This window comes from Denticeps clupeoides, chromosome 7, assembly GCF_900700375.1.
Source record: "Denticeps clupeoides chromosome 7, fDenClu1.1, whole genome shotgun sequence".
NCBI classification, from domain to species: domain Eukaryota; kingdom Metazoa; phylum Chordata; class Actinopteri; order Clupeiformes; family Denticipitidae; genus Denticeps; species Denticeps clupeoides.
This window is the reverse complement of record NC_041713.1, coordinates 13,702,046-13,726,105: the sequence shown is the minus strand read 5'-3', so window position 1 is coordinate 13,726,105 and position 24,060 is coordinate 13,702,046. Positions and strand designations below refer to the sequence as shown.

General features: G+C 45.3%; 1 protein-coding gene across 1 annotated transcript in view; it reads left to right on the top strand.

Moving 5' to 3' along the window:
• The first annotated feature begins 1,014 nt into the window (after positions 1 to 1,014).
• Positions 1,015 to 24,060, top strand: part of grin2aa (glutamate receptor, ionotropic, N-methyl D-aspartate 2A, a) — a 102,532-nt gene continuing 79,486 nt past the window's right edge. Inside the window, exons 1-2 of the mRNA XM_028986081.1 lie at positions 1,015 to 1,342; positions 2,906 to 3,313. Coding sequence (XP_028841914.1) covers positions 2,909 to 3,313 — 405 coding nt within the window. The 5' untranslated portion in view covers positions 1,015 to 1,342; positions 2,906 to 2,908. The remainder of the gene's footprint in view (positions 1,343 to 2,905; positions 3,314 to 24,060) is intronic.

Here is a 24,060-nt window from a genome sequence, read left to right as displayed (position 1 = left end):
TAATGCGCAACGTGGACTCTGTGAGTGGAGCTTTTGGGGGGTTCTTCTAATTTTGCAACGCCTCCCCGGATCTCCGTCCTATCGTGTTGTGTGTGTGTGTTTTTATTAATGAGTCCTTCATCCAGGAGCCCAGTGTGACTGACGGTTCGGGTAAAGTAGCCCACGGCGCCCGTGGTGCTGAAAGAACAGTGACACTGCGCGTACTGTCACCCCCCACCCCCCCCCAAAAAAAATAAATAAATATATATATATATATATATAAATAATTTTTATTACTATATATAGTTTTTATTACTATATATAGTAATAAAAACGCATCTCCAGCACAGAGAAGCGCTCCCTGCATTTATAAACGTGGACACGAAACCTGCACGGTCCGCAGGTTCCTTTCCAAACCCACGGCGAGAGTCAGAAAAATTAGGAGCATAATTCAGCACTGGGGGAAAGAAATGACGGAAACCCACACACCCCACCCCAGACTGGCACAGAATACCTTCCGCGGACCGGGTGAAGCCAGCCCCCCCCCCCCCACCCCCCCCCACCCCCCCCCCACCCCATCTTTACGCACATCGGATCCGCGCGCGCGCGCGCGTCGTGTTCTCTGGACGCGGGCAGAGTGGCTCTGCGGTGGCCTGTGGAATTTCGGATGACGTTACTACGTCACGGAGAGGCTACCCCCCTCTCCCGAAAACTACACCGCGTCAAAGCGCAGACCGGGGGAAGGGGGCTTCATACGCATCCAGACGTATTTAATTCATGCATTTTTTTATTTCTTTTTTTTAACCCCAACGCATAACTTTGAAAAACTGCCGCAGTTTCGTATCAGATAAGAGGTTTTCCTCTACGGTTTTCATCATTATAATAATAATTATTATTATATTACTTATCATAAGTAAACGCTGACTTCTGGGAAGGTTAAAAAAGGTGCCCGGCGCGGAAGAAGCAGGGTGTAATTCTCATTTTCACCTTAAGGATGTGATAGTGACTGTCAGAGCAACTCAGTTGTGAAGAAGCTGCGAGGAGGAACGCAGAGAGGAACCCGGGGCTCCGCGAATTTTCTCGCGTAGTCCCGCCGCAGCGCGCGGCGCTTCTTCCTCCTCTTCTTCCTCGCCCGTCACGTTGTCGCTCCGGCGGACCGGGAGCACGATGGGAAGTCGGGGAACGTGGAGACGGGATCGAGTGGATTACTGCGATCTGCCGTTTTGGGGCTGAAGTTGAGGGGGGGGGGGCTTCGCTTCGCTCGGCGGGAATTATCCGCGTTGCCCACAGCGGCCGGAGAGAGGAGGACTGCTGCGATGTCATCCCAAATCACGATTCTGGAGCTTTGTGGACGGGGGATGCTGTAAGTGCGCCGATGGGCTTTTATCGCCGTGACGCGCTGCGTTTTTACGCATACGCTCTCCAAAGTGCAGAACAACGGAGAACACATCCAAACAGGGACGTGCTGTCGTACTGTCGCCTAGACCTTCATTTTATTTCGTTTTATGACGGGGACGGGGTTTTATTTATTTATTTTATTTTATTTTATGAAATGCATTTTAAATCCGATCGCCGCGCGCGCCTGCATATTGCACCAGTGCGTGTGTGCGTGTGTGTGGACGGGGGACTGTGTGTGTGGACGGGGGACTGTACGGCGTCTCGCCCTGCATCATGCAATAAAACGCACGTTAAAAAGGTCCCTTTACTGTCCACGGGCGTCGTACACGCAGAGGGGCGCGTGTCGCGACAGGAAGACCCACGGGCGGCCCGCGTCGGCGCGGAGAAACTCGTGTCGGGATCGTGTGAGCGCCGGATCGATCAGAGCGAATTTAGCGTCTAATCTTCACGATGCCGAAGAACAAAACACATCTCCAAACCATAAACGTGTTCTCTGATGCACTGCGTTTTTTTTTTTTTCGTTTGACACTGAACTTGGTGTCGAAAATGTTGATCTTAGCAGGAAGGCGAGCTTTCGTCACTATTTCATTTAAACCACTTACAAGCTTTATTTGAGACTTTTAATCCATTGTGAAAATGACATATCTCTGCTGCCAACATGCTGCAACAGACGATGAATGACATTGAGGTAGCATGTAGCGGGACTCTTCATTCTGGAGGGGCCGATAGGGGGCGCACTTGGATAATGGTCGCGCCTGGAAGTTAATGAGGAATCGTAATGAATTTACATCTAAATCTCTTATTCTGCCATGCTGGGAATTCAGTCACGTTGTATTGGCGCAGATTTATATACAAGCCTATAAGAAATTAATATTTTTTTTCTGTCTTGCCCATGCACACACACACACACACACACACAAAAGAAAGAAAAAAGCAGGTGTAGAATGGTAGAATGCCGCAAGGGTACCCTACAGTATTTGTTATATAAGTTATGGAGACTATAGCTGCTGCAGCCTGCGGAATCAGGACACAGATTATTCCGTTTGCCAGTGCAGAAATAGAAAAATTGTGTTATTAAAAGTGACAAAGTTCCAACATAGCTGCAGATATATTTCAGGATGGAGGAAAATGCCTCATGCAGCACCTACACCAAAGCAAGGCTGTACATCACAGATACACACTACGGACGTGGTACGCCTGCATGAACTCCACACACACAGGTATTTGCAAAGGCAAACATCAAGAATTTATTGCGTCTTACACACCCGGGGCATGTGTCACGTGACACGTGAGCTTCATCTGTGGGTTCGAGGCTCAGAGTCAGATGATGTCAGCAGGCTTTTCCTCTGAGTTCACATTTCACATTAAGGCTCACGCAATCATCGTCACTGTAGGCCTATTGCAGACTCCTTTGGGTCTGCGCATCTATGACGTCACATAACCAGCCTGCAATGAAATGTTTAAGGCTCTGCTCTTGACAAGACCAGCTGATATGCTTTAACGTGTGCATGTGTTGCTCTGCCCACAGGGGATGAAGCTGTCCACCATGGGGTTCTCCAGGCTGACCCTCCTGACTCTTCCAGCTTTCCTTGCCCTGATCAGCTTGTCTTATGAGGCAGAGAAGGTCCCCATACTGAACATTGCCGTGATTCTGGGACGTACCCGCTACATCTCCGACAGGGACATCCGCGCTCTCTGGAGCAAGGATGACCCCATTGACGTCAACGTGGTGACCCTCCTGGTGAATGAGACAGATCCCAAGAGCATAATCACCCATGTGTGCGACCTCATGTCGGGGACCAAAATACACGGGGTTGTGTTTGGGGACGGTACCGACCAGGAAGCCATCGCCCAGATTTTGGATTTTATTTCGTCCCAGACGCTGATACCCATTTTGGGCATTCATGGGGGCTCATCTATGATTATGGCAGACAAGGTAAGCTGTAGGAAAACTAGTCCACATAAACACATGACGCTCTCTGCACCTGAAAGACATTTTTTTAGAAACAGTTTGACTGGTTAATAATGACACATCCAATGTTCTGTAAAATATTCCAATTTTTGGAGGACACAACTAACATGCAATAGGAACGAACCTTTCTAGTTTCATTTGAAGACTTTACATGCCCCATATATGCCACTCTTTGCTGCCAATAAAAATCATATATCCCATTAAAGCACTACTTTCCATTTAGTCTCATGGATGTGTTAAATCACTGGATTTAAGATTTACCTGTCAATTTAGAGTAGATTGAGATTAATCAGATTCCATAATTACGACAGGTATTACATCCAATTGTTGTATCAAGCAGTTTTTCCCCCTAATAACCAGTTTTACACATATGCGGTCTCATTTCATAATTTATATGACAAACTATGGCTAAAACTGCCTGCACACATATCCATCACTGCTGACAACACACATTATGTGAGTAGATGCATACAAAAATAGGCTGCATTATAAGTATTATATATGAATGATATTAAACCCATAACAGTCACCACCAGATACAGCTCCTCTTTACTATTCATGCAGTTTTATTAATGCAGTAACCATGTTGAATAGGAGCCTCAAGGGGCTAAAAAGAAGCCAACATTTACATATATTTGTTTTCTATATAGAAAGTGTGAAATGAAAGGGGAGCCAATATGGGCTCCTCAGCTAATTCACTTAAGCACACATAATTTCTCAACGTTGTTGGCTTTTGACCTGCAAAGAACTCCACACCTCGTTTACCTATGCAATTTCCTATTTCTTTACTTCGTTTTCTCCTCTTGACACCTTTCTGATGTTTCAACTGCACCACTCCTATAGGACGCTACAGTGATTGATTAATACATGTCTTAATTTTTTTTTCTCCTAAACCTACAAAAGCTACAAATACCAATTGGTGTTTCCTGAATGTATGAGGATCGCAGTGTGCATGATTAAGTAATGTTTTTTTTCTAATATCATTTGACGTGAGTTAGCAACACATCCATCTCCTCTACATCGTTACCCTGGCCACGGCTGTGGAATGACCTCTCAACAAAGGCTCCGTTTAAATCAAATCTGTTTCGATTAGAGCAATCAAGTCCCATTCCTGGATGCCCGCAGTGTCTCGTGTCATTTCAACCTCTGGTGCTACTAACCCACGTACCCAACTTGGCTGTTTTTACGGATGTCTGAATACCTGAAACACATGCCTCCAGGTATTCATTAATTCCTAATTAATCAATGTACTGTAACGAAATGCCGCATCACTTCAGGAAAAAATCCATTGGATACAACATTTTCACCAATGACCAGTGCTTTGCCTGGCACAGAATGGGAATGCTGTTAAAACTGGCTGCATTATTGATAGTGCACCTTGGTGTAAAGTCAAGATTGTTCCGAGCTTCAGCCCTGTGGCTTTGCCTTTGTCTCACAGTGTGAGATCGAGCCAGCCAGGAAGAACGGCACGTCTGAGGTAATTAATAGCGGCCCGTCAGGCAGGCCGTAGTTCATTTAGCCTCCGTACAGAAAGACTGGGCCGCGTTAAGCCAGAGATCTCAGAACGACACCCGCCGCAGACTCCGCTGCTTTATTTGCCGATCAGCTCCTCCACGCGCCGCAGTGCCCATGCACAGGCACGCACGCCAGCCGTTACCCCCTGACGAATACGGGACGCGGGACAGCTGACTTATAGAGTGGCCTGAGCGCCGCTATAATAGATCACAGTGCACACATGTTGACGATAAAACGCCGGGGCTCTGTTGCTGAGGGATCCGCTCGGAGTGCCATTTCACTCCTGAATGATGGTGTTTGTATAAGCACTGAATCTTAAATGCTATGCAGTCAATATTCTGTGTGTTTTTCTCAATTAATGGCCCTTTACTGCATTAAATTCAATTAGAAAGCTTTCATTTTGTCAAGAGATGTCAGAGCACACGTCTTCATGATTTACAGAAATGAGCTGCTTTGTAGCTGTCTGTATTTTGAAAAGGAGGAACAGCTCACCCAACCAGCCTTTCCTTGTTCATTTGTAATTACGTACAGTGCCTAGAAGATGCACTGTAATGGCGTCAGTGAGGACTGTCATGAATTCCACTTCCTCCTATAATATTGCTGTTTTAAGGTGCCACGTGGATTTAACAAGGTCCAGGCTTCTGTCATTTGGATGGAAGACACCTTGACACACAAATACACTGATACATTCACCACATTTCTCTCCTTTTTTGGTTTTATGGCAGACAAGCACTCAAGGTGCGAACGCCGATATGCAGCACGTGTGGGAAATGGAAAAAAAAGCACGCAAACGAAATGCAGATGATCGGATGTATGCATGGCGGGCTTCAGGAAGCAATGCTCCGATCATGCTTCTATTATCGCTTAGCCACAGATTGCGGCACCTGAGCATGAAGTGGGAGCTCTTTTCAGAAAAGTCCATAATCCGCCGCGTGGATTCCAGTGTTGTCTGTGAGCGTTCTTTTTTTTTTTTGGTCCTATGGATAGAGCTGGATAAACAAGAGGCGCCGCGTGATGGAGCCGAGCCACCATCACACTGTAATCCCAGTGTTTACCATTCTTTAATAGGACCAACAAATTTAATTAACTCCTTTGCGATCCTCGTCGGGTGCCGCTGAACTTAATAAGCCGGCGTCGCATCACACAGAGGTGCCTCCTTTGTGATGGGGCATCAGTCGGCTTGCCAACATGACTGACGTGTTGTGACGTATTCATATAAATAAATAAGAAATGTACCTTAAACCCAAGAATAAAAAGCATAGATTAATTCATGCTAAGATTCTGGGCCGTCTAGTTTGGCAGAGGCAGCAGTACAGCGCTACGTGCCAGCGTCTGCCACCCTTGGGGAGTTGCACCAATCAAAAGCAGTGGCATGGCTCTGGACGCGCACCGCCTTGCCACAGAGAGAAGTGGAACAGCCGTAATGCTCAGATTCGCCTCCTTTCACCTAGCGTCGCTCTGCTGCACCCTCCGCAGCTTTTTACAAGGAGCAGGCTTATGGGTGCCACCGGACACCCCTACTTTCCAACACCTGCCTGCACCATCTAGGATTTTGCTGCAGTAGAGTCTATTTTCAAGCCGTAGTTTAAGATGTAGTGACTCCCTTCCGTATAACCCCCTTCTAGCTGGTCTTCCTCTATGTACCATCCGGCCTCTACAACTAATACAAAATGCAGCAGCACGACTGATCGTCAACCTTCCCAAATTCTCCCACACCGCCCCTCTGCTACGTTCCCTCCACTGGCTCCCAGTAGCTGCACGCATCAGGTTCAAAATACTGATGCTGGCCCCACAAAGCCAAACTTGGAGTAGCACCACCTCAAGTAGGACTGCCTGTAAGCCCTTACTATACCTCGCACTGCACCTCGTCTACTCCGAGCCTCCAGTACTGCTCGCCTGGTCCCCCCATTGCTAAAGGTACAAGGAAGACACTCATCTAGACTCTTTTCTGCCTTGTATCTGCATATTTGGTTTGGTAGATGATGTGCTGTCAAGATGATTATTGCAGAGGTTACATTTCACCATCACTGCCATGAGGATAGAAAACTGAGGTTAACAGAGGAGGAGGTACAAGACAGATTCTTATGCTTCATGTTGCCAGATTAGGTGGTTTTATAAAAAGAAAAAATGGAAGTTGAGAATAGGCATTGAGGAACCCGGTTCTGAATTAATTATGTCACGTTCCATCAATTTGCTGTGTGTTTTGGCTCATTTTGATGCATGTGACCTGACAGTAGTGAACAAGCCGCATGTGCAATGCCTATCACAGCACTTAAAAATTGTTTGTATTTAAATTTTAATTTTTACATTCATGGCATTTATCAGACTCCCTTATCCAGAGCGACTTACAATCAGTAGTTACAGGGACAGTCCCCCTGGACACACACAGGGTTAAGTGTCTTGCTCAGGGACAAAATGGTAGTAAGTGGGGTTTGAACCTGGGTCTTCCGGTTCATAGTGTTACCCACTAGTCTACTTACCCACTAGTCTACACCATAACCTCGCACTTTACATGGTTTTGGTACAACAATTATGTAATCTCTTGTCACCTTTTTACACATTTTTAATTAGCTGTCGCAGCGACCCCTATTTACACCCATGGTGCACGCTGGCAATCCGCGAGAGGAGTGCGCCTCGTCTCATTTGTTGCTCTGAGGTGCGGTGGCACCGCTCTAGCTCGGGGCAACTGTGCATTTTATTTCGTTCCTTGGTCTCCGAACGCGCGGCGAAGTTGCTTGGCCGCTGAGAGCTTTGTGACATAAACACGCACATCTGTTTATACACAGACTGATGTAATTATTCCATCATCAGCTCACATCTTTATAACCGCCTCCCCAACAAACACACACACACACACACACACACACACACATTGTAAATAGCACCCCAGCCTTTGGAACCACATGACTGGTGCTATTAACACAACAGCTAATTGCTGGGCGGCAGCTTCGAGCTTAACAAAGAAAAAGAGTCTTTTTATACATTTTTCTTTTCTCACCGCAGTGGCATATAATTATTTTATAGACAGACTGATCTTAATAGTCGCCCTGGCAACAATCCACGGCCCTGTAATCTTTTGCATCCTCCAAAACGTGGCATTTTCCTAACAGCGGCGGGGCGCGTGGAGCTTCCGCAGTGTTCCGTGCTGGGTTATGCCGTGGCCACGAGCAGCGTTCTGATCAGGCGTCTGGAGTCTGCAGTGAGGATAGATAGATAGAGAGAGAGAGAGAGCTGTCAGGGTGTGCTAGTGAATGCTGCAGTAGGGCTAAGCCGTTGCGCTGTCATTGGGGCCGTGCTACAACAGAGGCGGCATCACAATAATGGCGCGCTCGTGCTCGTGCTCGTGTTCGTGCTCGTGCTCGAGTGCTGCAGAATCTCTGCTGGGCCCGGACCCCGAGCAGCGCCGCTGCATTCCAACGAACGTTTTGCCGCACGGGGCCGAGCCCAGATTCCAAGAACCACGAAACCCAGAGGAAGCGCATGCCGCAGGAGAGAAGGTTCTCAGAACCTAACACTTCAGATCAAGCTTTTACAGTCTGAAGGGCTTGATTTATATGTTGATCCATTCGGAGGATGTACAACATTGCAGCAATAAGCCACAGTAAAGTGCGAGCTCTATCAACATAAAACGAACATATTAAAGCTAATATAACTGATATATCATACATAAGTGTAAGCTTAGATCAAGTCCCATTTAGATTCATTGCTGTGGATTGTGTAGGCCAGAGACGAAACAACATTTACTGGTTTTAGAGGTTTGTGTTTCATATTGAGGTAACAAATAGATACCGAAACCTGACAGCCATCACAGGATCGCATCGAAACTTGCCAAAGGGACAACAACTGAGTTCATTATCACTTATTTTGGTGGTATTCAAACCAGGGGACCACCTGAACAAATAATTTATTATTATGTACATATGTATTATGCCATTTTCAAACATGTTCAATTTCACCCGCACCAATAACAAAAACTCATTCAAAATTCTGATAAAATTGTGAAATGGGTCGGATTCGTTTTGAAATGATATCGCGGCCTGGATATTTTTATGGCTAGCAATGAAAGAAAACTGATAGAAGTGAATAAGCATTTCATGGACGCCCTCTTTGAGGACCACTGACTGATCCAGTTGGTCAGCAAGGTCCTGACTTCATAGGAGCATGGCCGGTGTGGGTAGTTACATCATTTTATTTAAATGTGCTTTTTTTCATCATTCTTACTTCTTTGCGAGTGGACAAAGTGCTCTCTTTTACTGTGACTGACAGCAGACAAGTCGAAACCCCCCAGACAGAACCGCTCTCCCCAGCATCGAACCGAAAACTGCCTTTGCCCACCGAGTTGTGTTTGCGGTGTGTGTATTCGCTCTGTGGAAGCAGCATAAGGTCAGGCAACATCCTTGTTGTCGGTCGCATGATCTGCCTTTGTTAGCAGGAAGGGGAACAGCACATCTCCTTCATCTGGAAGTTATTCAGCGAATGCAATTACATTAGAACTCACTCCTTCATATTGCCACACGTTCATGTCCAATGCAGTCAAGTGTGCTAAAAGGCCGAGAACGGAAGTGGCTGACATGAATTAAATATCTCTCTTTTTGTGCTCCTCTTGTTCATTAGAGACTGGCTTTTATTATATATGAAGGCCCCCACAGACGATGGAAACGAATGTTAATTGCTCACCAAGCGGGGTGCGTCCTGCAAGGATTAACCCAGAGTGTTCAGGTCTTACGATGCCGCTCTGCATGTTTTATTGACGTCGAACAGGCCGATCTGGAGGAACCAGAGAAGTAACCTTCGAGATTTTTATTCACTCATTGTTGCTCTCAAAAAAACGTTCCGTAAGGTCAAATTTCGGTGACTGCAGGTGAACGCAGTTCTCCTCCTGCTCCTGACGGAACACCATGGGAACCTTTGTCACAATATTGTGTCGCTGCTGTTAGGGGGACGTGAGGTACAGTTCTGTAATTTGACTCGGGAACAAGGTCCTATTGTTGCAGTGCATTGCCCAGACCCTGAAAAAAAGAATGTAATTAAAAAAAAAGGAAATGCCATTTAAAACTAATATTAATTAAGCTGATAATGCTAGGTTTTTAATGATAAGGGTAATGAACCTGCATTGAATAGACTGGGCGACACCCTCTGTTTCATTATGTGGCACTTACCATGACACGGTGGCAAATAATGGATAATAAGGGTGTCTGTGGCTTTCAAGGTGACTCATCTAAATCAATGTTTTTTTGAAAACATTATTAACTTCAGTTCATTCAGCAACGTTGTGAAAGCGTTTGCTCGTGGTCATTTTGGGTTTCTTTTTTCACATTCCCGATTAAGAATAAACTAGTTTTTGTTCTACTTCCTCACATGATTTTCTTTTTTAAAATCCGTGGACGTAGACTTTTCTTTAAAATAGAGGCGAAGTTGGGGAAGATAAATGACAAAACAGCTGTGATTTTTGGGGTCAGCTTTGACAAATGAGGCGGCAGAGCGTTGGGGCTCTGGAGACTGCTGCAGTTAGGTCGCTCATGAGCAACAGCAATAGTTTTGCATAGTTTTGGTCAAAGACCGTTCACCGCAGCGCAGGTGTAGACGGAGACTCTGACGGTGACTCACGTTGAAACTTAACTGAAAGGGGTTATTGAGGCCAAATACCTCTAATGTTTTTTGACTCTTTTCAATTCACTGTCAATAGCTCAGAACGGCGCTGAATGAGAACACTTGCGAGTCGTGACGGCCTTCGGTGTGCGGCAGGACTGAGACTGTGGCCGTTCGCGGAGCGACCTTGATCCAGGAAGAAGTGAGTCTGTTGAAAGGGCCGTGATTTCAGTAGTTCAGATAAGAGAATCTGCAGAGAAACACGTCAGTCGGGGGTGGCGTTAACGTTTACCAGGTCCAAGCCATTGCACTGACACACTTTTATCCAAAATAGGATAGTGAAAGGGTTATCCTCAGTTGTCGACGTTGCATTGACCATCACGTATCCATTACAAACGACTTCATAAGACTGATTTTAGTCATGCAATAATACATGGGGGGGTTGTGGTTGATATTGGCACTGGCAACGCTGCAACACAAAAACACAACTTTGAGCAATGCTATTCGGGCAGAGTGCCTCACAGGATTCCTTTCAGCCAATCATAATGAGTGGTCAGAACTGTGGCATAATCAATCACGTCATGAAAATGGCTCAATTACTTCCTCTAAAATATATGTCAATACATGCTTACAATACATGGCTGTTGTTCTGTTTCTATTCTGTGTATTAGTGTATTAAAAATAGCACATTTTTTATTTCCTTGCCTGATTTTGTCCAGCACAGGGCGCTTTTTGCCTCAACGCCACATCATTAATTCCATTCTCGAAACTCATTTTGCAACATCTGCCATACCCGGAAGGCATGACTCTTGAATTGACATCAAGCTGTACGTGAGAAGAGAGTCCACAAATATGTTCCGAGTGAGAAGGGGACCCCTGGCTTAACGCGAGCCATGCAAATGCTTCATCTGGGGTGTCCAAGCTTTGATCTCAGTCCATGCTGCCGCCCGGGGGATGTGCAAACGAAGGAAAAAAAAAGTGTGAGGGGTCACGGTCGTCATCTAATCGCACGATGAGTCTCGAGTGGCATAATGGGAGTTGTGGTGACATTGCCTGTGGACAGGAATGGATCCTTTAGATGAAGTCAAGGGAAAAATAAAAATTAGTCTTTGCTGGTTCAAATGCTCTGCAGGTAACTGATTCTTCACACAACCAAAAATGTATAACATATTACAATCACCAGAGGACTGAATGTAAAGCATCTGATTTTCCAACGTTGTGATGGTGCTTGCCTGGCTGCTTCCAGCTAATGTGCTGTGCGAGTCCACATCAGCCTCGGCTTCTCATGTGTACATGTTTGGTTTGTTGTGACTAGATGCACTGCAGCTGCTTTGCTCAAATTGTCACGTCGCCGGCAACATGGCAGTGATGGAAGACACATATGCCCGACTTCACAAGAGGGAGTGTACTAGAACAACACAGCACAACAGTACAAGGACAATACACATGGACGGGGGATACGTTCTATGACAAAATGCATCGACAAAGTGGAAGCGCAGTATCCTAGATACAAGAGGTGAGCACACATATGCACAATACAAAACTCCAATCTGAATTACGGGAGCTGAGCACCTCCCAAAGTCTGAGTCCTGATTCAAATGTACTGAAGCCAAAGTTGAATTAGCTCAGACCTTTAGACAATAAAAGGATTCAGCCGAGCAGTGAACACTACCCTAACGAAATGGCTGTTTTGGACCAGTTTTTAGGAAAGTTTTTTTTTATTACTTATCTTTACCCATGATCATGCTTGACAGAAGTGTAGACATGGCCGTGAACAAGGACTTTGAGGGCTGAGGGTGACTCAGTTGGTGCTGCGGGAGGCTAAAGGAAAAGCCAGGTCAGAGCAGGAGCTCTACAATGGGTTCATGAAAAGCTGTCTTCCATCATCTTGCTCCCTGCCTAGGCTTATGTCTGATGGTCACGATAAGGTCGTTGTGGTGTCACCGTATGATGTCATTCGGTGAAGTCATGGCGCCATGGGCAGTGGCACATCGCCTCCCATCTCCTCAGGTTTTCCTTCTCCCATAGCAACCGGCTCAAAGGGGACTCAGGCAGTCTTTCTGAGCGACTCTCGTCCTTATCGCTCCGTCTGTTTCATCAAGCTGAGAAGAATCCTTCGCCTCTCCTCCGCCTCCAGCTTGTCAATCCCTTCCTTGAGAGGTGCGGCTCGGTGATCAGACCGGGCCGCCCGACTGAGCTGGAGAAGCAGCCCACACATCCCAGCATCTGTGGCGAGGACTTTATCTTTCACCAGTTATGCCATTGCACCTGCTGCATTGGCTCAGATAAGAAACATGGAAAGAGAAGCATAAAAAAAAAAAAACATTCCATTTTTAACCCCCTTCCCACCCTTGTCCTTTCATTTGAGTTCTAGATCTCTGCTAGAGAGCGCCATGCAAATGTAAATGGAGTGATGCAGCTTATTTGGCATCCAGTAACGAGCTACACTAGTCAGTTCCACTTAACATTATTTAAAAACTATATATCGCAGGTATATATTCATTTTGTGTGAGAGGCATCTTGGGATTCATGTGTTTCATTTGTCCTGCAGTATACAGTGCTCCTGAGAAATGAAGTGAGTCCGACCGGGGAGCAGGAACTTTCACGCCACTTTAGTGCTAACAAATGATGTAGCCTGTGCCATTGTAAGGTATGGTGCCATGTGCAGGCTCTAGTGACTCTGCGTCGGGGCGTCACAGTACCTCACAGCAGCAGGCGGTGATTCGTCAAACCCACCACTCACCAGGTGAGCTCAGTTCTTCCTTTCAACTTCACACACACACATTCTCTGTAGTGGTAGGCCCGTGGCGGATACCCCGGGGGGCGTCGGTGTGACTGCATGTAGACGAGTGACTGACGTGACCGGGGCTTGTGGGAAGGGGAGCAGCTGTACTCTGCAGCACCTGCAGGGAGGGGGGCGATCGCGGGCCCCTCCCCCCTGGTCTGAATGCAGCAGGCATGAAAAGACTTCGTAATAAGAGCAGTCAGGGGTAAACGTGTTGTGTATCCATTCAATGTGTGTGTGTGTGTGTGTGTGTGTGTGCATAAATGTTCATAAGAGTCTGCTAATGGAGAGGTGGACACACACGCAAGCACACACACAAATGAGGGCAGTGGTGGCCTAGCGGTTAAGGAAGCGGCCCCGTAATTAGAAGGTTGCTGGTTCGAATCCCGATTCACCAAGGTGCCACTGAGGTGCCACTGAGCAAAGCACCGTCCCCACACACTGCTCCCCGGGCGCCTGTCATGGCTGCCCACTGCTCACTCAGGGTGATGGGTTAAATGCAGAGGACAAATTTCACTGGGTGCACCGTGTGCTGTGCTGCTGTATATCACATGTGACAAACACTTCACTTTATTAAACGATGCCATTGTCTTTGACAGTGGTGACCTGCTGGCCTGAAAGGCACATATCCCTCAAACTCCCCTCATCAGACTGCATTTGGCTTTTGTGTGCACTGCCGGGCAGTTTATTGATCTGCCACCGCAGAGAGGGATCCACGCGTCACATTTTCATCTGTCATGCCTTGTGGTGCCACTGGCGAGCTCCCCAACGGCTTCGTTTGTGCCTGCCGAGCCGCCGCTAATTTGACAGTTCCCCTGACAAAAGGAGACCCTTATCGTATCACCTGGGGTGTCCAGGTGTGCCGTGCAGTATTTCAGCCCTTCACCCCTGCATGCCTCATACTGACACAATAGCACACGTGTTCATTGGCATTGGGTTTATTTTTTACATTTTGTTCTGTAGCTATCTAACAGTTCTAGATCATTTCCATACCTGCCTCTGACAGCCACATTACTGTCCAGTAGCTGAGTGATGGTCTCAGTGATGATCTCATGAAGAGGCTATGGTGACTGTTAAGCAATCTGTACAGATCAAGCAATAAAGCCATGTCTGCATATGTATGAAAGAATGTACAAAAGCTGTGAAGTCTCCTCCATTAATTAATTAATTATGCCTATATTGCTGTGTTTTATTACCATCAAAATGGTATTTGCATAGTGGTACTGAATGTGAACCAGAGATCTTATACATTGAAAGACCTTCTGAATCTCTCCTTCCCACATCATAGAGTCTTCCACCAGCTTCTAGAAGTCTTGTACTGTAGGTGATGAAAAAGAATGGCACCAGAACTGTACCCTGTGGGACCCCCGTACTGCAGACCTGCCTCTCTGATACACAGCCTTGAGTTCTCACGTACTGTGTTTGGTTAGTTAGGAGGTCCAGGATCCACATGGCAAGGTGATGGTCCCCTCCTGTGTCCTCCAACTTGTCTCTTAGGATTGTGGATACAATGGAGTTGAAGGCACTGGAGAAATCAAAGAACACGATTCTCACAGTGCTCCCAGCGGTCTCCATGTGAGAGAGGGAATGATGTAAAAAAAGCCAGGCTAGTAGGCAAACTGATGTTCCAGTGATGAGCTCACCAGGGGCCAAAGATGCACAAGGACCAGGGTCGGTCCAGGGTCCTCATCAAATGGGATGTCAGAGCATCCCAGCCTATAGCTATAGTGTGAAGAGTATTTGGCACTGGTACCATTCAAGAGGTTTTCCAGAGCTTCAGGCTCAGGTTCTCCATGTCATGAGCACAAATAAAATAACATTCTTGAAGTACAGTGTGGCTTTGTGTGTGTTTGTGTCTTTGTTAATATATTGTTTATGGCCAAGCTGATGCTCTGAGGAATACAATATTTAGTGATCAATTGTTATGTAATAGCAATAGTGATCTGTTATTATGCTCTATTATTATTACAGGTATAATGGGTTATCGATTTTTTTTATTTTAAACACACTTGACATTTAAGTGAGGGTGTGGATTTGGAGGGCTGAAAATGCTACAGTGCCCATGTACTGTCACAGCTTCCATTTAAATTTCCCCTGATTGGCTGAGACCTTGTGTTCTTTGTCAGCCCCACAAAGACACCTCCCCACTCTCAGATCTCATTAAACGCCACACCTCACCCACAAAGATTAATTACCAAGGGGTCGCTACCTTTGGATAAGTCACATCTGAATCGTGAATGAAGAACAGTGGCACCGCAATCGTTTTTTTTTTTTGTCTTCAGTGCGTTTGCGTCATGGATTGAATAGAAAAGGGCATTTCGTGAACATTCTCCATATAAGGCTAAAAAATAAAATGATGTCTATTTAAGGGTAGGTGTTTTACAGTCACCTGTCACTGCTGTGAGAAGCCCACACTGTAAACACGGCCTTCGACGACCGAGTAAAGAAAAAAAAAAAAAAACAACAAAAGGCCCATTTCTTTTTCTGTCAGCTCGCTGATTCATTCTGAGAGTTGGTGTGTCACGCCAGAACTGAGGCACAGCATTTCACACTGTCTGATTAAAAAAAAAAGACTATAAGCCATAACAATTTCAGCTCATTTGATATCTCAAGTGCTTTTCCAATGTCGTCAACTCTATTGGTGCCGACTTTGGTTTTCAATTCCTCCATTAGAACCTTTCCTTGTTTGATAATACATTTTTTTTTTTACATTTTACTTTACCTTGAGGCATGGGGACATTAAAGGATGCAGGCTCCGTAGCAACAGCATTTTGCTGCTGTTGTCTGGTGGAGAGAAAGAAAGAGGAAGAGAGGGAGCGAGCGAGGTAGAGAGTCAGGGCGAACGAGAGCGAGGCAAATGATGAAAACGATGCTCTTTCATAGGTCAGTCTCCTCGAAGCAGAAAGCGAGAGAGAAAACGCCCTGGCAGCCCAATGAACTGTGCAGCCGCTCCTTTGGCCCTTTGATGAATTGGGGAGAGCCTATCTGTGAAGCACAGCCTGAGCTGTCTTTGTGTGTATGTGTGTGTGTGTGTGTGTCTCTGTTTCTGATGGCGTAAAGAAGAGGGGTAGAATGTAAAAGGCGGGAAGAGGGGAAACGCTTGTGCTTGTGTGTGTGCTTGTGAAGCACAGGTCTGGCAGTGTGTGTCCAGTAGCTGGTGTTGCGAGAGTGTGTTATAAATCATCATTTTGCAGTGTGTGAAAAAGCCCCAGAATTCTTGTGTGTGTGTGTGTGAAATGGCATTTTTTGCTCCACCATCAGAGCTCTTCTCTCGGTAATTATTCATGTCTCCTGGCCAGTCAGACCCAAATATAGACGACTGGCATATTAAAGGAAAGGCCTGAATAAATTAATACGGAAACTCATATGTTGCTGGATTTGGCTCCATTTGTCCCCCTTAGGAGGAAGGGTCACTGCAGATGAAAGCGATCCTGACATGTGGTGCCGTCCAAATTGATTAAACTCCCGTTCACAGGCACCATTGAGTGGTTATTGAATATAAACATGATGTTAATCATATGAAATGACCAACAGTCACCAATGGCCATATTTCCATGGTGCAATATAAGATCTAGTGCATGGTGTGTGTGTACTGATGTCACATTTTCAGAATTTTTTTTCAGCCCTTTGTAGATGCACACACCTAACTTTGTCATTCTGTGTGATTTAAACCCCCTCCTGTCTAGTGTAGCATCTCTGCATCCATCTCCTTGTCCAGCTGCTCCCTTCCTGCTCCATTTTCATACTTTCTCATGTTTACAGCTTGGTGAAAATCAGAGATCATGGAGCTACGGCCTCAAAGCAACTCATACCATCCTGGCCTAAAAGTTCATCTCCAGTAGTCCTACAGGAAGGCTCTGTCTCTTTCTATGAGCCCGGCTCAAGCTTCAGAAAGCTTAAAGGTCCTCTATTATTATTTTCATGACTTTTATATCGGTCTTAGTGGTCCCGTAATACTGTAGCTGATGTCTCTTCCTGAAATTCAGCAGAATTACAGTCGCGTTGAGCCAATCCCACAATAGGATTTGTGTGTGTGGCTTTAAATGCTAATGAGGAGGAGAGAGGTGGGATGAGGAGGAGAGCGGCCTATAGAAGTGAGCAGGCACGCGGAAATTGACATCATCAACATTTCCTGTTTGGGGCAAACAGGAAGTCATGTCTGTGTTTTTCCAGGGGAGAGGTGGGAAATTCTCTGAGTGGAAAAGCATGAGAAAGTGGAGGTAGCCTTCCTCCTTATGACGAAATAAGGGGACAAATTCCAGATCAGACCCTCTGAGCTGCCGCTCTATGAACGGCGAAGCAGAATGACCGAAGCACTCTTTACACCTATCACCATTTTTAGCCACTGCAGGACCATAGACAGGCAAGGGGAACTCGTATTCATGTTAAATAATCTCACAAAGTAAAACTTTCAAGATAGGGGACCTTTAAGAATATATATACGTGAGGCTTGGTGACTCCCTCCCTTCCTCGAGGTTGTGAGCTTGGTGGCTAATGGCTCCATTAGGATGGCACAGAGCAAAAGCCCTCAGCCCATAAAACTATCAAGCGGCTGCCCAGACGCCCGGCCCCGCTGCCTCCCCTACTACAGCCGCTGTCAGTGATGAGGTAAAGAAAGGCTGCTGCCCCCATGCCCACCCTCCCGCAGCGCGGGGGTTCGCCTCGGGCCCAACTGCAGGCCACTTCATCATCTACTGTGTCCCCAATCAAAGACCCCCTAATGCTCTTAATTTACACTCTCTGCTACGTGCACAGGAAAGAAATCAAAGCCTTTCACTTTTATTTCTTCAACTCGTATTGGTTTTCCATCCGTCTGTTTCTGTTCCTCATGCTCTCAGTTACTTTATACAGTAGACATAACATTATGAGCCAGTTAACCCATTTTATTTAGTTTATTATGTATATTACATATTATATCATCATTGTATATTATATTATACGTATATGTATACAATATATACTGAAGATTATTTTTAACATACTCAAGTAGTTCACCACTCGTGAAATAAATAACACAACAACATACATAATTTAATAGTATTTTATAATGCACAGTGCGACTCTAGTGTATGCATTCCACCTAATCTTGAACATCAGGGTTATCTCCACATAAAACACATTAATCTGTGCGCATCTCTGTACCTTCCACCTTTTACTACGGTGGCGATACAGAATCACCCAGTCACCTTCACGTCTCCCTGGGCTGTAATCAACACCCACAACGAGTTGCTTGGGACACTGTCTAGACTTACACTACAAAATGAATTTAGGGTGGTAGTAGCCACTCGCCTATGAACCAGAAGACCTAGGTTCAAACCCCACCTACTACAGTTGTGCACCAGAGCAAGACACTTAACCTTGAGTGTCTCCAGGTGGGGACTGTCCCTGTAACTACTGATTGCTCTGGTTAAGGATGCCATAAACGTGAATATAATTCATCCCCTGTGTAGGCGTTAGGTGTTCAGGTACAGCAATGCATTGCTGAAAGATCTATACTCACCAAATCTGATGCCATAGGTAACTGCAGTTCATTTTTTCATCAACACCCTGTTATTCACCAAGAAAAAAAAATATATTTTCCTATTTAAGTTTGTTTCCTAACAAAAGTCGGTGGTCTCATGACAGAAATAATGCATGGGTAGTTAATCCCCCCCCACAGATAACTAAAAAAAACCCTGGAGGCAAATTTCACGAAGTGAACTGGCGTTAGCGAAGTCTCCATATGAAAACGCGGCTCTTAGTATCCATTTTAGACCATGGTCAGCTCATTCAGGAGGTCGGATTCTTCTGACGCCAGTAGTTCCCCCGGTTCCCAGAAAGCATCTGCTATCTCCATTATCGGACCACGTGCACTGTCCATTTCCAACCCCAGGAGATGACTGCATCGGTCTGGAGAGCCAGGTTTGTTCAGATGGTGACGTTGTGCAAGCCACCGGTGGACGACTGACAAGGGGGTTAAACATTGTGCCACTGTCATTTCAGAGTTTATGATATGGGTGGCCATTCACCAGGATGGGTCACACTGGGAGGCAGTCAGAGGGGGCTGAAATGACAGAGGCGACAGGCCTCTGCTCTGACGTAACGCTGTGCGCTGCCTGCTAGGATTTTACTTTTTGTTTTGGGTGCAGAGTTGGTGTAGACTGCTGACTGGATATTGGGAGCAGGGGAGTGTGTCTGCATGTGTGTGTGTGTGTGTGTGTGTGTGTGGGCATGACACTGATAGATCTGAAAGTGACCCTGTTTTTCCTCCGTCAACACCGGGGATTCAGAAGCGAGAAACTGGAAGAGAACTCTGGACTCTCCCTCCCTCTCCATTCTGATGGTCGCCCTGCTCGGGGGGCGGCTGTGGCCTTAAGCCCATGGGAGTTATTACAGTACCCAGGGTGCACCAGGGCTCCTGTTTCCTCACCGCGGCAGCACGGCCTCGCACCACTCATAGCCGGCAAGGGAATCTCTTCTTATCTACAAGGTTGCCTGACCGTTTGGAGGGCCTGACCTTGTCACAGGCGCTGCGTCCATTAGTCTCAGCCCAACACCGCTGACAGCCTGTTAGTCCGTAGCCACGCTGCGCCGACAGCCTGTGCCCTTCCCTGTAAGATTAGGGCCACGGGTTCCACACCAAACACCTGAAAGGGCACCTTATCAGAAAGAGACAGACTTACAAACTTGACCTTATCAGAAGAAGCCCACCAGGACCCAGCTCATCACCTTCTATACAGTTATATTTGTATGTTGGTCTGCTTGACCATCTTTCTTTATTATCCTTATACACATATTGTGTATGACCGTTTCAGTGGAAATTGCGGTTTTCTAATAGGTCTAATAAACCCAAGGCTGAATATTGTCCTTGCACACAAATCAGTTGTTCTGTCATAAATCTGAATAAAATTATAATTATTTATTTAAGAGGAGTTGAGGTGGCCGTGTCTGTGCCTTTTACCACCTACATCAACATAATTGGACTCCTGCCTCCAAAGTGTTTAATTAAACATCAAATTACTGGTTTAATTTTGGATTTAATTAAGAAAACATGGGGTATTAAGGTTAAGGGTCATTGGTGGAACACAATGGGAATGTTTTTCTGGTTTTCAGATTTTAAGATGATCTGTTTTGCAGATCAGAATGCTTGAATAAAAAGCTGATCGCCTATTTGCATGTTTGATGTGGTAATGAGTCCTGAGGAGGAGAGGGAACCTTGAAGCATGAGTTAAAAACATCCCGAATGTGTGAAGGCTGCAAATCGACATGGGCTCCTCCCTTTTTAAAACTGGGTTTCAGAACTAATTATATGCCAAAAAAGGGCTCAGTCAATAGTTCAAGATGCAGATAACTGAAGAAATACTTGATGTTATCATGGTGGAAACTCCTTATAGTGGCATCAAAAATTGAGACATTGTTCTTCACAAGGTCCCTCATTGCACAACCAGTTTGTTGGTTGGATCTTTAATAAAACAGAATAACAGTGCATTGATTATTTCTGTGGAGATGCGTTTTGGGGTCACATCGTTATTGGCCACTGTAAAACGGGAAGAATGGGCTCTTTAGATTTATGCATTGGCAGTAAAATGCTGTCCTTGTATTAGATTGACCGAGGTATGAATCAAGACCATTCCTTCATTTTTTTTTAAATGCAGGCCCATTCGCGACACTTTTTGCTGCCCTACTCAAGCTTTACTGTATTGCCTCATGCTCATTGGCAATGGGCACAGGGCTTTAGAATCAAAAATCATCTGCTGTGTTGGTGGCACACTAGTGGGGGGTGAGTATCAGGTTCGATCGAAGAGTTTGTTTGTGTCAATATCCAATGAAAGCATTGGAAAATTGGTGCCATCTCTTCATAGGGCCCTAGGAGGCTGATTATGCCACCTATAGTATTGATGGTGTTGAGATGTTGAGATTACAAAATGCTTTAACAGTGGGCTGAGATGGACGCACACTAGCGGCTAGCCAATAGTGAAACCGTTCCAACGCGCCCCTTGCCAGCGGAAATGTGTTTTTTTTTTTTTCTTTTTGAAAGGCCATCACTGTGGTTGTAAAACATTGCCGGGAGACTTCAGAGATGGGCCCAAGGGAATACAAATCACCCTTCATCGACCGCTTTAACGCCTCCCTCACATGGCCGCCATGGGGAGCGGCAAAGCCTCCCTCCGCTGTAAATAAATAAGCAGTGTGTCATATTTCACACACACACACACACACACACACACACACACACACACACACGCACACATACCCACACACTCTTGGCCATCCTCCAGAGGAGTGCAGGGGGAACACCAGGATTTCCAGAGTGGCTTTCATCTGAGTTTGGGTTCAATCTTGGGGATTAATTGAGTTTCTTTTCTTCACCTTCATTCTCGCGTATCTTTACCAGCTCTTATCAGCACCTGAAATGGGGGTCACTTGCTCATGTCCCCCAAAAGAAAAGTAATTATAAACTCCCGTAGATGATGAAGGCCCTGTTTAATGAGACAAGACAAAAGGGAAAGCAGGCCCCAAAAATCTGAAGGGACCTGCTGTTTGCTCGGACGGGATCTGAGGGGATCTGAGGGGATCTGAGGGGGTCTGAGCCGACGGCACACTTCAAATATACGTGGGCTCGTACTCGAGACGGGGCTTTGCGCGGCCGGCTCTCGGCTCCTACAAATACAATTACGGAGGAGAGGGGAGAGGCGGAGTGTGAACACGCGGAGAAGAAGCTGCTGACAGCGCGCCGGGACCCTTAATCCCCTCGGCTGCTGCGAACCTCTTCCCGTGACTCATGTGAGCAGCGGACGCGGCGGGCCGTCAAGAGTTTCTGGGTTCCTGTCTTGCTGTTTCAGCGAAACGGGGGAGGCGTGTGTGCATTGTTGAGTTTATGTGTTTGCCGTGGCGGCACGAATTGGCTCACTGCTCGGAATGCTGGAGTGTTCTAGTGCTGCACCATTTTTAAAAATGAACTATTCAGACTTTGGAAAGGTCAGTGCTTAAAGAAACCAATCCCCCAAACCAGACTCTGATAGTAAATAAAATGGAAATCAGATTTTGTGCAAATTCCATTGGTCTTCTCAGTAGTACAGTCGGGCAACTTTTCATTTCTAAAATTTATGTCTAAGGGCTGATTCAGATGATGTGGACAAAAAAAATGCTGTAAACCACATGCTGCGTGCATTTTAAATATCTTCATTAGGCTGTGTCTGATGTCCTGATGTCCAGATGCAGGCACATCACAGACACCGTGGGTTTTGAACGCCTCGGCAGCCGTGTGTCTGCATTTGACAATAATGTAAAGTATGCATCATCTGTCTGGGCCTTTAAACTCCATCACTGTCCATTTCAATCTTTACATAGGATGGTCTCTGGGCTAGGATGAATTTCACGTCTGTGTTATAGGTCACACACACACACGCATACACATGCAGACACGAAGCAAACAATATGCAGTTGCATTAATTTACTTAATGTGTTACGTATTTCAAAATTGATGGCACTGATTAGTGCTTCAATTTGGACCAAAAATTCATTTTATGGACTAGCCAAAGTTTGCATTTTGCACTCTTGGATTATTCACACTCAGAACACAGGGACACTATGGTGGCGGAAAACATGAATCCTAGTCCTACCCCAAGGTTCTGTGTTTCAGCATGATTTACTAACACAGCTTCTAGTTTTATTCATCAGTAAGGATTTATAAATGCAAGCCCGATATAGAATACAAAATATGTTATGGGTGAACTTCATTTTGGTGCGTTTTTGCTGGAGGGGCCTTGTCATTCTATAACGTGTATGAAAAGTGTATTTGTAATTTTGCATATCATTTGTGATGGCTAGGATCTGCTGCACATGATTAATGGGCCCTGATCAATCCAAGCTGAAATCAATTAGGCACGATTGATCAGGGCTCCTTAAATGCTAGCATTAATGTGGATATAGACTTACCCTACGTTTGTTGTTTCAGTTTCTGACATGACACATGACTTCAGGTTAGTTTTTGTTTATTGCTGTTCCTTTTAGCACCCGTGCTGGTTCAATGTCCTGTGCCTCCATATACGCAACAAAAATATATTTCTCAATATTTTATGTGACAGTATATTTCTTGTGTATTCATATATTGTGAATTGTACATAGTTATATATGTAGATAAATTCTATAATAATATATTTTATATGTAAGCAATATATAATATATGAAATAGGATATATAACAATATTGAAAAAGCTATTATTATTATTATTATTATACATTATATATTTATTATATATTGAAAAAGACATTGCAAATATATGGGGAAGTATATATTGAAATATATTTACCAATGTATTGCAATGTAAATTCTATTAAATAGCAATATGCGTTTGTTTTGTAAGGGTCCTTCCCCATACGACCCCATGATGTGACAAAATTGCAGGTGGTTGCTTTGTAATGTCAGGCAGCTTTTGCTCTGACAGTAATCTTGCCATGGCTTTTATGTTTTTAATTTACACTGATTATCCCCTGGTGAACAAAACCATCCGCTCAGTTGATTGCAGTTTGTATTTGCTAGTACACAAAGAGCACAGTAATGAACCCCCTAATGAAGGGTTTGAAATGAGTTTATCATTTGTTCTTGCTTATCATTAATCTAATCAAAGAAATATGACTGACACCTACTAACTCTGTTCAGTTAGTTAGTTTCTGTAATGATCTTCTCAAACCTGGAACAACAAACCTTCAACAAATAAGATTTAAACATTACCATTAATATCACAGGGGTCACATTACTCAGTTTTGTCTACTCTCAAAAATCCTTGTATTCCAACTGAGTCCATTACAGCCTGAGAGCTGTGGAATGCAACTAGGATGT